The sequence below is a fragment of the Micropterus salmoides genome, unplaced genomic scaffold (assembly GCF_014851395.1).
Source record: "Micropterus salmoides isolate LMB-PRFRI ecotype aquatic unplaced genomic scaffold, ASM1485139v1 Ms_hic_scaffold_23, whole genome shotgun sequence".
NCBI lineage: Eukaryota > Metazoa > Chordata > Actinopteri > Centrarchiformes > Centrarchidae > Micropterus > Micropterus salmoides.
The window spans coordinates 8,532,775-8,546,826 of NW_024041484.1; the positions used below are offsets into that span (position 1 = coordinate 8,532,775).

General features: G+C 39.6%; 1 protein-coding gene across 1 annotated transcript; it reads left to right on the forward strand.

The window, feature by feature from the left end:
- Nucleotides 1-40: 40 nt before the first annotated feature.
- On the forward strand, nt 41-12,658 carry bcat1 (branched chain amino-acid transaminase 1, cytosolic). The gene is made up of 11 exons (XM_038738653.1): nt 41-544; nt 1,107-1,163; nt 3,789-3,983; nt 4,955-5,065; nt 5,290-5,409; nt 5,504-5,664; nt 5,848-5,990; nt 6,303-6,388; nt 6,488-6,628; nt 8,767-8,841; nt 12,027-12,658. The coding sequence occupies exons 2-11, from the start codon at nt 1,134-1,136 to the stop codon at nt 12,063-12,065; spliced, it is 1,101 nt and encodes a 366-aa protein (XP_038594581.1). The 5' UTR covers nt 41-544; nt 1,107-1,133; the 3' UTR covers nt 12,066-12,658.
- Nucleotides 12,659-14,052: the final 1,394 nt, after the last annotated feature.

Sequence of the window (14,052 nt, forward strand, 5' to 3'; positions counted from 1 at the left end):
AAACCTCAGTGGGTGTTCGCGACTCGAAAAACGAGCCGGCACTCCCTCCCTGCGGTTTCAAGGACAAACAGCACTCAACATAACAGCCTTCATATACCTTTATAACTCCAAAAACTTAAAGTAGAAATAGTTTTGAGTTTGTCCCCGAGCACACGCCGCACGCCTCTTTTTTGTGTCTCAACTAGAGGTAGCTTACGCCTCGCCACACTCACAAAGAAGGTTCCATATTGCATATTGAGTCTGTGAAATAAACTTACACAACAGACAAATAAGCAATATTTTATTATTATTATTATTAGACAGGGACTCGCTGACACTCTGCCCACCGACGTACTTCAAAGCAAGTCAATGTCACCGCGTCAAGGGTGTTAAAATATTAAGTGGGTTAATTTGGATGTTTGGTCTCATGACAGCAGGGTGATGATGGGACTGGTTTCAACCTGAGAAGTCAGTAAGCGGTTTAGCAGGGAGGACTTGAAGGCGCACAGACGGTTCAATTTTCACGACAGCACCGTTTTGGTCAGGCGTTTCTCCTGCTTTGAAGGTAACTTGTCCTACAATACTGACTACGGCTACCTGTGCGTGCATGGCTAAATTCTGGTGACACAGGTTGTACTTTAATCTGGCGTTAAGTATAAATACACAATATTAATTGCCTATAATAGCCAAATGTTTTTTTTCAGACACATAAAGCTACTTCAAACTCCTGGACTATTATGCAGTATTACTTATCATATAAAGTTATTGTATCACAAGGCTTTTTTCTACTTACACCTGGATTTCAAAACATATGACATGGTGAACACAATGGTTAATACAGTGTGGCCAAAATCTTAGAAAAGGAGCTGTAGTGATCAATAAACCAAATGTTACACATAGCACAGTTGAGTCAAAACTTAATGATTGTTTTGGCTTACCAATATGTACAATACTCCAAAGTACCAAACATGGCCCATAGGGTCTCACAGCTCTATATACTTTGTTTCAATAGGAATAAGTTTGCTGTATGAATGTTATGTAAACTCTTAATCAGCCATGTGAAGTGAGGATTGTTGTCCTGTTACACCTTTCTAATGCAGCGCTAACACAGGTTAAATTGTTTTCAGGGAAGCCACTCCATTTCCACCAACTCAATGGCTGACAACATCATTCCAAGCTTTAAGGTATTGAAACAAGTTATTTGTGTTTGTTTTGTGAACAGATGGCACTAAACTTCAATAGATGTTAGTAAGGGCCACTGTTGAAATGCCCATATGATTTAAGAGCACCTACCCTCAGTGGCTGCTCCAGCTGCAGCATCTTGATGATTCCTTGGCTTCCTGACACTTAGAAATCCCCCCTGTTGCGCCACATAAAAGATATTCCAGCACTGCTTCGAGTTTTCATGTTGCCAAGAGCTGCACTGAAAGGCCTTGAGAGCCCCAGTCATTCATCAGTGTTCTTATTGCGACAACGAAAAGATGAAAAACTAAAAAAGTCCACTTGCTGTCAACCTGACTGAACATTTTCTAAGGTTTGGTTCTCGACTGCTCTTAAAATAGAATAATGTCCATGTTGTCGCCATTTTTGGGGGATGGGAGGGGGAAGGGGGCACACGACCAGTGTCCAGTCCCGTTCGCCTCTTCCTCCTGGTGCAGCCTGCTGAGCAAAATCCACTTTCCCAGCTCATGCTAAGTAGATGCAGCTTTGTTTGTTTTCTGACCCTGAACGCCCGGGCAGTAGACAGCAGGCTCAGGTAGAGATTAGGTTGGATATATGCAGACACGCACACCCACACAAACGCACACTTACTAGGATGTGTGTTGGCTTTGGTTTGGAGAATGTACATAAACAGTAACAGTAAATGAATGAGGAAAAAATTAAACAACAGGAAAAAAATTAAACAATGAAACAAGATTGTTTAATTCATATATATGGGTATTAGATGTAACACTGAAAATGCGATCAGAGAATATCCAGTAGAAAGAAATGCCTTACTCTGACCACTTTCACATGGTGTAGGCCTACTGTAATCTGGGATTATGGCACAAGCATCTTTCTGCACTAGAAGGGAGGGGATGAAGAGCCAGTCTAATCCCAGCCAACTGGAACTGATAGCTAACTGAATGGCAGACCAGAAAGAGTCTCTTTAAAAGAAGGATCATATAACTCAGAACAGCAGGAAAGGACAGCGCTTGTTCTTGATAAATGTGACACATATTTCTCAACCTGCTGTTACTGTAGCACCATAAATGCAGAATGAGGACATACTGGACTCAGAGACTGGATGACTCAGATTCAAGCCCTTTCAAATCTAATTTGATGATATTTCTATTGTATATCTAAATATATATAAATAAAGTATCACTCTGTTTTTGTGAACAGTTCCTTTCTGTATGTCTTTGTGTCCTTGATGTTACAGTGTCGCTGGTCTGGTGTCAATCTTTGAATTGCCTGTCACACTGTCAATGTTCCAGCAGCTGTTGTAGCTCTGTTTTTGGTCTCTACCAACTTCTCTATCACATATCAGCCTTACTGTACTAAAAAAAAGGTTGTTATTCTTCTGATGACTGTAATCCAAGCTGTATACTCTTTATATATATATATATATCCTTCAATAAAAAACAAAAGCCAAGCTGCTTCTGAAAGTCCATCCACCCAGACGAGCATGAAGGCAGGCGACAAACAGAGCGAGCCTGCTGTTTCAGGAGACTCAAAAGTTGCTTCTCAACAACCCAAACTTAAAGAGCTCTTCAGCTGTGTGAAGACAATCTTAAATAAGCAGACTCCTGAAATGTTTCAGGAAACAAACTGCTCTGCCATTGCAGAATTAAAATTACAGCTCCTGCGCTTAGCCTATTCAGGATACAGGACAAACCTAAGCAGCGCTACGGAGGGGGTGAGAAAAACAAGAGATGGAGAAAGAAGACACTGACTCCACTCTTTCTCCTGTTAAATTATGGATGAATATTTAAACACTGATGACTTGAAAGAGGCACTGCATTTTGTGGCAGGCCTCTACAGCCCCCTCTGTCCTCTATGTTTTGTTTGGGTCAGAGGTAGATAGGTCTGTTGCTGCTGAACTATTCAAATCAGGGTTGCTGCCTGTAAAGCAGTTCATTAAAGGACTGCAGGAGATTTCTGAGGTTTTGGGCTTCATCGCTACATTTAAAATCATTCTCCTTCTTTTCTTAAGCACAAGTAGAAATACCATAGCATGCATTCAAAATGTTGCTAAGTAAGACTACAAAAGTGTAAGAAAAAGGTAAAAAAGTATTCAATTTACAGAAACAAGTGTTATATTATTAACGATGCAAAGTCTTTCCAGAACTCAAAGTCACATGTACACCTTTTCCCCTTAAGATTATGAAGCAGGATAAAAGTTACTGCTATTTTTTATCTCAAGTTTTTTGTTTTGAGTAACACCGGCAAGTTTATATTTCTATCTAATGTAATTTGTTGTGCAATGTTTCTCTCTGACAAGTACATATATTTATACATCAGTAACAGTACACTCATTGAGAAGTGAGGATTGCAAACAAAACATAACATGTCTGTGACTTGCAAACGAAGAGGTGTGATAGAGTTGTTATTCAACAATATGAGAGCAAAAAGCATAAGTAAACTTGAGCAAGTTGAGGAGGAAGATGAAAGTAGATTTCTTGAAGCTAATTAGTCAGTTATCTATGTGAACACAGTGCTCCAAAAATAAAAAGGTGGACACAGGCTCGATTTGTGCATAAAACATGCAGATTCTTCTAAAATGTCACAGTTTCTTCTGCTGTTCTGTACTGTATATTTATAACCAGGCAGCTGATCTGGTTATCCAGCTGTCCTCCACTCCAAAGACCAAACCGGACACGTTTGCCTTTGGGACTGTCTTCACAGACCACATGCTAACCATAGAGTGGAGTGCAACTGAGGGCTGGCAGGTTCCGCTCATCAAGGCCTTTGGGAACCTGTCACTTCACCCGGCCTGTTCGTCACTGCACTATGGCATACAGGTACACTGACCAGGAACTTTAGCCTTACTTTCTTCCTTTACTTGCTTAGCTTAGCCTTCTTTTGTTGTATTCTATCAGGAGACTGACTTGACTGGTCTCACTGCAGTACAAAGAGTTTAGTCAGGACAGGGCAAAATAAAAGCCTGGATGAAGGTTTCAGCATATTCAAAACCCAAAACGATCTAACTACTTGAAAACCAATCAACTTGGCCAATATTTTTAACAGTAAATTATTTAAAACATAATTACACCAAATACACAATGGATGTTGAAATAAACAGAAACATGGGAACATGACATAGACATGTATGGTATGGTATTGATATAGCAGTGTAGTGGGTATTCATCAAATGATAAGAATATCTAAAGACACCAGAAGAACCCAACTAGAATCTTAACCAGGCTGGCACTGAGGAAGTCATGTCCTATTTTTTTCTGGGAATTTAGCAACCTAGTAACACATGGTGGGTGTTTTACAAGCACATTTCCAGTGTATTAGACCCAAGATCCTTTAAATATAAATAAATTAGTATTTCACCACCAGAATTGTGTTCTTGGTAGCATTTAGACCTTCATTATGGGAAATAACCCTGCAATGCATTATTTCATGTAATCACCCGAATAATTTCCTACTTTAGTTGAGTTTGTAAACAGTTTATTTTTGGAGGGATTTCCTGAAAGATCTGTTCCATTTACATAACATTTTACGAAATATTTTACAAAATAAAATATTGAAAAACAGAATGATGGGCCCTTTTTTGTGTCTCGGTGGGGTCATGACCTCAGTATTTCTAAAATCCCTTAACCCTATGGTCAGGAAATCCTACTCAAGGTTGTTAAATATATTTAAAATTCAAAACCAGGTGTATGATAATAACACATTAAGTTAAATAGAGTAATTACAGAAAAAATCTAAATACATGTTACCTTTATTTAGTTCCTTTATGTTGTTTTTCATCTCTTCTCACTAGCTGTTTGAAGGCTTGAAGGTGTACCGTGGGGATGATGATCGACTGCGTCTCTTCAGACCGACGCTCAATATGAACCGCATGTCCAACTCTGCTAGGAGAGCTTGTCTACCTGTAAGATGGATGTGAGGAAGGAGTGGATGGATGGGCTGGTGAAAGGATGGGTGACAGTGATGAACAAATAACTGTTTTTAGCCTTTAAACTGTAACTTCACCTTCAAGTTCTCAGTCTTCCACTTCTGATATTTCAGTGCCACAACCACCCTGTTTGTTTCTTGTCTTTTCTCCCACTCCACTCTCCTAATCTTTCTATTTCTCCACCTCTCTCCCTCCACCAGCCCTTTGATCAGTCAGAGTTGCTGGAGTGTATCAAGCGACTGGTAGAGATTGACCAGGACTGGGTTCCTCACTCAGGCTCAGCCAGTCTGTACATCAGACCGACGTTTATTAGCACCGAGGTAAGGAGGATCATGACGTGCTGCCGTAATTTGTGGAAGCAGAAGGTTTATTTTGTTTTAAATACATTGCTATGGCTTTATGTGTCCATGGTAGCCCTCTCTGGGTGTAAAGAAGCCTGCCCGTGCCTTGCTGTATGTGATCTTGTGTCAAGCTGGGCCTTACTTCAACAATGAGGCTGAAACCCTGTCTTTGTGGGCTGACACAAAGTACACACGGGCCTGGAAAGGAGGAACCGGAGACTGCAAGATGGGAGGGTGGGTAGGCACACACTGTATGAATGTTTTAGTTTTTATTCACTGATAATCAATGAATTCACTCCAACTCCAACAACCACACAATAGGGACAGGAGATTAAATGTATACATTTCTCACTTTCACTGTTGCTCCGTGAACACTACAGTTATCGTAATTGCAATTGTTGATTTGGATTTCTGCAGGAACTACGGATGTTCTTTGTCCGCTCAGTACGAAGCAGCGGATTATGGGTGCCAGCAGGTGCTGTGGCTGTATGGAGAAGACCACCAGATCACTGAGGCAGGAACCATGAACATCTTCCTGCACTGGATAAATGAGGATGGAGGTTAGTCACACTACCAGAAGCCCAACTGGTTAATCACAGGCTGTTTGCTGTGCTGTAGGGAAAGTGAAAGGTGTAGATGTTGAGTTGCAGTGCAGTTTGAGCCCTGGGACAAGAGGTCAAAGGGATAGTTAGTTGAACTTCCATTTGCACCTTAGATGCAAATGTAATGTGCTTTGGATGCAAAACGTTTTACAAATTTGACCTCTACTGGCAGAACAATGTCACTACAACATGATGGCACACAGCATCTCCAGTTATCTAGTGTTTATGTTTTGTTTTGTTCCATTCATTAATTTATCTTATCTTTATTAGAGGAGGAACTTGCAACTCCACCACTGGATGGTATCATACTCCCAGGAGTAACGCGACAGAGTGTCCTGGAACTCACCAAGAAATGGGTGAGAAAGACAAAAGAGTAGAGGTCAACATGCATGGATTAATATTCCAAATTAGGCATCACATTTCCTCTGGTCTTTTCTGCTCTCTTCTGTGCCCAGGGTGAGTTTAAGGTGACAGAGCGCTACCTGACAATGAGCCAGCTTTGCTCTGCTCTGAAGCAGCAGCGGGTCAAAGAGATGTTTGGCTCCGGTACTGCCTGCATGATCTGCCCCATAGGTCACATTGTTTACCAGGAAGAGGTAAGAAAGAGCAGTGGACAAACACATTCTGTATGTATCACTTTACTAACATAAACCAAAGCCAATTATGTGAAATTATATGAAAATACTGTATATAATGGGTTGTGGTGTATTCCTTAGAGTTAAATGATTAAATAAATAGAATGATAAAATGAAAAACAATGATTTTGGGTTTAAAGAATTACTTTTGTCAAAGATTTTTTGTAGACACTGCCTGTATTTTATCCTGTCTGATTTTATCATTGCATATTTAAAGCCTAGTGTAGGGAATCACAATGTGCTCTCTTTTGGTTTCTATCACTTGCTGTGTCCTAACAATAATGAACAGACCATTTAATAGAATTGGAAAATTATTGTTAATCAGCAAACAACAGCAACATCAAGAAATTCAGTGCTACATGATGATTCTGTACTGCATTATTTTACTGTACTGTAATCATTTTGTTACATCTTGGGAGGGTAGATTAAAACTATTTAATCTAGTTCAAGTATGACCCTTGACAGGTAACAGGAAATGTAAGAATTGTTGTTTCTGTACCACAGTGCATATAAACCACATAATAGATGAAGTTTACTAAAGCTTTGTCAGGTGGGGATCAAGACTCCTCTCCACTTTGTTCAGTTAGATAAGCAATCTGCAAATCTGACCAAAATGTCTTTTTAAATTAGAAACACAAAGTAGTACAAATAGCCATAATTTTAGCTTGTGGTAAAATGGTGCAATGTTTTTAATGAGCATTTACCATGTGAATCATCAAATTACACCTTTGTGTGCACATTAGTGAAGCAATAGCCTACAAACAAATACATTTTAATTTTAATGCAAATTCTGAGCATAAGCATTATTGGTCACTTGATAGGCACACGGTCATGTTATCATAACGCTGTTAGCAGTAAAAAAAAAAAAAGTATGTTTTTTTCCACCAGCGCAGTGATATGTAAAGTTTAGCTGGCTGATCTGAACATCCATGCTGTATAGTTTTATTGCCAATAATATTCATCAGCTGATTGTCTCCCAAACGTTTCTGTCCACTTGGCAAAGCCAAAACACAGCACTGGAGAATAGATTTGAAACTAATCCAACTGTTTTACACCACTGACAAGGGAAACATGTTGCTTCTCTCTGTGATTATGGCCAGATTCTAGCTAAAACAGTTTTTTCATTTGCGTTGCTATCTGGGAAAATCCATACTGATGTTTATATCCGTGATTTCTGTCGTCATCTGTCTGCATCTGTCCCTACTTCGTCTGGCTTCATCGTGTTTTCACTTCTTCAACAACGAAGATTCACGGTCCATCAGCTCATAAGCTAAATAAATACGTGTAGTTTTCCAAATTTCACTTCAGTTCTTACTTCTAATAAACCAGAGACTACTCAGAGACTGTATTTATTATTATTATTATTATTATTTCCTATTCTTCTTCTTCATGAGCATTCAACATAGTGACAAGCGTCTACACTGCTGGAATTATACAGGAACAAGAACAACAGCGTAGTGACAAAACACGCTCTTTAGAGCCATTTGTCTGTTTTCAGATGTAGAAACATGGCAATGCAACATGGCGACCTCCATGTAAGGGAAGTCGCGGTGTATGTAGATAGAAATGGCTCATTCTAAGGTAATAAAAACATAACTGTTCATTATGTAAGGTCTTCAGACACCACTGAAAACATAGTTATGGATCTTATATTTCATTTCTGTCAATAAATCTTCAGAAATGTTACACACTGAACCTTTAAGTCCTCCCATTTTGCCATCTCATCTTCCACTGCATGATAAATTACAGCAAAGGAAGTTGAACTTTCTATCTTGAGCCTCCTTTTAATGCAGTTACACTGTTAAAAAATTCAGTCTTTATTTGATTAAATATTTCATACGGTACATTTTAATACAAAGTAGTTATGTGAATAGTTTAAAAACTTAGAGAAGCTTAGTTCTTTGATGAATGAGGCTCACTGTCTCTTGTGACCACATGGACAGTTTAATCTTTAGAAGGCTGACAGAACCCTGTGGCTTCTTGTTTTAATATTGTATTATGTTTACTTTATGTTCTCTTTATTCTCGTAATTTATATTGTACCAAGTGGACACCGAGCTGATTCAATTATTAAAATGTGTGTGTTTTTGTGTGCTTTAGAAATTGCATATCCCCTGTCAGGATAAAAACTCACGGTTGACTTCACGGATAGCAAAGGAACTCATAGATATACAGGTTGGTGGATGCACAGACACACACACATACACACACATACATCCCACAGATGTGTCCCCTAGCTTACTGTAGTAACAGCTGGTTAAGCATCTGTGTTCTTTACACTCCTGTCACCCTCAGGAATCTATTCCCACATAGCAATAGGTTACTTTGAAGAAAGCATTCAGTGATGTGAATAGAGGAGAAAAAGTTGAAAGAGCAGCATCCTTCAAAAGGTGGGAACGCAAGGGGCAGTAGTAAATGACAGTGCCTAGAACTTTGTACTTCACATACATCACATAGTTTGTTATTGCTCACATATTTCCTAACCAACAATACTGAGGGGTCCCCAACTCAAATAAATAGATATGTTGACTCACTAAATTTAAAATATGGTCGATGAAAGGCAAGAACTTACAAAAACAAATATTCCCTACAAATATTAACTTATCACGCATCTCCATAATTGCATTCGGGACTGTTATCTGAGTGATTATTATGTAACTTAATGAAATAAAAGCATTAAGTTGTAATTTTATGAAATAAACCCCCATTGGTCTTTATTCATTGTACACCCACTGCATGCATTACCTTGCCTGTAAGTACATAATAAGTGAACTATCTTATTAGGTAATGAGTAATGATTTGGTAATATTGTACATGGACTACAAGCTCTGCAGTCTACGCAGCACTGCAGGTTTAAACAGATTCATAGTGTTCTTTGCTGAAGGCTTGATTTGCGTTAATGGGCATGCTATGTATCTCTGACTGTCTGTTATTGTACTGTGTAATGAGCCTATTATTAGTAAGGGTATGATCTCAACCTCATATGGTTGAGATCATTATCCGGCTAAGAAGGTACAGGGAAACCAAACAAATCTTCACTTTGCAAAACGACAGCCTCTGTAAAGGTTTGTTTGTCTTCAGAGATCAAGTTTCCACCAAAAATCAGTTCTGCTTGTTTAAAAGGGGACCTTTGAGTCTTTTATGGCATACAAAGGAGTGGAAAACTGGACTTTCTATTTGCTTCACACACATGAAGTAAAAAGTGATTTAACTCAACAACCCAGGGTGTTCTTTCCAGTCAGGGGTCACAACAAATGACAAAATAAAATAAATTCCTATCTGGCCGCACACTGAATGGAAAACTTTTTCCATTTTCCTTTATGTCATCAGCACCAGAGCTAAAACGCCAAAATCCTTCGGGAAAGTGTGTACAAAACTTCAGCAAAATCTGTAACTTTTTAACCTAATTATCTACTAACTTATGAAGCTAGAAAGAGACTCCCATAAATCACCTGTTCAAGCTTTTAGACTCCGTAGTTCTTATTCATCTGTGGAGCTGACAAGACGTGTTCAGTACATGAACAAACAAACCTGTAATATGGAAAAGGTGGACTGAAATGTGGCCACTGGCCAAATTTGTGGCATTTTGCATTGTAACTCCCCTTACTGAAAGACTTGTCACATTTAAGATGTCCATCAGTTGTTAACAGTCCCACCAAAGAGACATTTTACAGCTAAACTGGTTATATTCATATAATATTTTGAGGCCCCAAAGAAGTCAACTTATCCAATATTTCACAAAAAAGCAAATGCTAGAAAAATGATCCTCTAATGACTTCCCTGATATTTATCTTGGGCCCCCCAGTAAGTGGCCCCTAGATATGGAACCACTGGACTAAAATACCTATATATAAAGTAAAACGAGCACCACCTCAACCAGCTTCAGCAGTAAAATGCTACCTATGCCTATACCTAATCAGTTTTACCATTTAATAATATTTTATGATCATCTCAGTCACAGAGGTCATTTTTCTGCAGAGTAAGTATTTTTACTTCTGACACTTTACATACATTTTGTTGATAATACTTATCAATACTTATCATATATATTTAGTTAAGGCAGATTTTAATGAAAGACTTTTACTTGTCATTGAGGATTTTTACATTGTATTAGTACTTCTACTTAACAAATGATCTGAATACTTCTGCCACTTTGTAGTATTTCTAATATGAGCAGATAGTGGCCCTTTCCTGATCTCCTAAATGTCCTCAAAACACTTTGATTAGTTGATTATATGAGCTTATCTCTTCAATGAGTGACTTTTGTCCTCTTTTCTTTTGCCTTGTCTCTCTCTCTCTCTCTCCCTTGCTCACTTTACTTTCTGTGTTTTTGTTGTGTCTTTCTAGTCAGTCTGGGGCAGGTGATTAGCATATCTGCTCTCTCCATCATCCAGGCCTTGTATGCATGCAGGATGTGCGTTATGAATGTGTTGACCACATCTTTATATCTGATAACATCTTCCTTTATCAACGCGCTTCAGAGAGAGAGAGAGAGAGAAAGAGAGAGAGAGAGACAGTTGCTGGCCTAATAGTGGAGTGTGGAGAGTTGGAGATAGGGGCAAGACAAACTCCTGAATTCTCTCATTAAGCCTGCTGTAATTGCACAAACCCAATTATTGCCTCAGCCTTTTGTGATCTTCAAAGCCAAGATGCTGCAAATGAAGCCTCGAACAAGTGGGAGAGGAGGAGGAGGAAGAAGATTTGGTGGGGGGGGGGAGCGGCAGCAAAGCTTAATGAACAATAAAATCGACAAAACGCTGGAAAACGCTGCGCTCCTTCCGCAGAGCTGTTAAATCTGTTGACATTTCATTTGGAAGGAAGCAGTGCAGTGTTATCCCCCCACACACACTCGTCCTCCCGCCCCTCTTGAAGACAACATTGTGCAACAAACAAACGAGTGGTCTGAGGCAGCAGATGAAAGATGGGTTTACTAAGTCGCCCTGCTGTTCCTCTTTCAAGTTAATTAGAAATCACATTCTTTTGTTTCCCCTTCGCAGGCGTTTATTTATTTTCTCACTTCGACCATTAGAACAAATTTGCAACATGAGACACAAATAATTGGATTTGTCTCCGCGGCTGTCACGGATTGGGGAACATTTTGTTTTGATTTTTATTATAGTTCCTTTCCTCTGTAGTGTTGTGTTCGGTTGGTGGCTGAGTTTGCAGATTTGCTTACGGATATTTGATTTCATTTTTTGATTTGTGTTTTGCTCGCAATTAAGAGGCAGCTGGCAAGTGAAGTTTAGTGCTTAGTGACGGGAGATTTTCTTTCTTTCTTTCTTTCTTTTTTTTTTACTGCTAGGGCCCCAGAGGACCGGAGACTCTCTTGTAACCTTTTCTTGACCTTTGTTCTCTTACAGTGTGGACGTACACCCAGCGACTGGACCTACCTGGTATAACAGTGATGAAGAAACCTGGAACTAACACACATGCACAATGACCACTGTTTGTACAAGCTGGGCATAATATTATGCAACAACTGAAGACACACTGTAAATGTGCATTAATAAGAAAACAACATATGTGCAATGTTTGTAGTTTAACTGCAATGTGTTAGCGACCGGCTCTGCGGCGAGTGTCACACCATTTTATCTCCTTTTAAACTTAAATTAATGACAAACACACAACTGTCCAAAATAATTAACAAAAGTAGGCCAATGTCTCATGCAATACTGCACAATAACTTACAGTAATCCAGCCACCATGGCATGTTGCTTCTCATCTCAGCAGCAACATCCAGGATACTACAGCTGTGGCTTTGATAAAACATTTAAAAAAAGAAAACACATGTGAGATGTTACAAACATATGTATAAGTTACAGAGAATTTCAGATCACTTGTGTAAGAGTTTAAATCGGCTACATAATGAAAAATTAATTTAAAAGTTTCGCTATCTCAAAGTTTACAGTGAACTACAGTTTAGAAAGGTGGTACAAAGACAGTTCATACTATTATAGTATAGTCTAGTTTCACTAAACCTGTGTTTCAGAGATCATGCTTGTGTGTCATTTTATTTTAGGGGGCTGTATTGTAAACAGAACCATTTTAGATATTTAAAACCTATAGCCAGTGCATTGCACCCATTACCTTTAGTTAATAACATCAAACAAATGCAGTGAAAATCCATAAATAACACACAGCGTCTTCACTACCTCATGGGACTTGCTATTTAGTCAGTAGTACTGGACACACACAGTAGTATTCATCAGTCCTGGTTGTATTGTGTTTGTGTGAATTGTGGTCTGTCAAAGGAGTAGAGAACAGTGGTGTCTCTTCTGTAAACTTTACACAAGAAATGTTCAGCCGACCACCACACATTTGCACTCATTTAAAAAAGGCCCCAACTTCCATTTGAACACTGTAATGCTTTATTGTGATAATTAGATAATGACTTTTGTCCCAAACTTAAAATATGTTGTCTCGATTGTCAATAAAAATAATCCGTATGAACTCTCCCAGGGGACCGAGAACAATAGTAGGATCAGGGACTTTAGGGGTGGGCCAGGCTCTGCAGAGATGCTTCTCCGATCCTTAATGATGCTGAGGAAAGTATTTTCCTGCCACCTTACACCCCCCCCCCCCCACACACACACCCACACACACCCACACACACACCCACACACACCCACACACACAGCACACACACACACACACACACACACACACACACCCACACTCACACACTCACACACACACACACACACACATGCACACACACACACACACACACACACACACACACACACACACACACACACACACACACACACACACACACACACACACACACACACACACACACACACACACACACACACACACACACAGTCATAGAGAACCTGGAACAGAACCAAAGCCATCAGCATAATGGAGTCAAAACAGAAAGCCATCAAACCGGAGAGCTCTTGGCTGTTCACACACATGTCCAAGCACACACACACAGACACACATACTCAGGATACACTGTACTAGTTTAAAAATTTTAACTCATGAAGTAAGTTGTGTCCACTACTGAATTCATGCCTAATTAAGTGGGATCATGTATATCTGCTTCTCTCTGTGCGTGCAATTGATGCACATGTGTGTCTGTGTGTGTGTGTGTGTGTGTGTGTGTGTGTGTGTGTGTGTGTAAGGTGGTGCCCAGTGGTGTGCTGGATGATTTTTGGCTCTTTGTGAAGACAGCTCATTTGTGTGCAGCGGCACAGCTGGTCTAGAGCCCAAGTGAGTGTGCAGACGCAAGCACACACACACACACACACACACACACACACACACACACACATACTTCAAAATGCCAAACACTCTCTAGCCTGCTTGATCTAGGCTGCTGGTAAAATGACCACAGCGCGTATCTCAGTGTCTTCTACTCCAGTCTAGATTCATTTC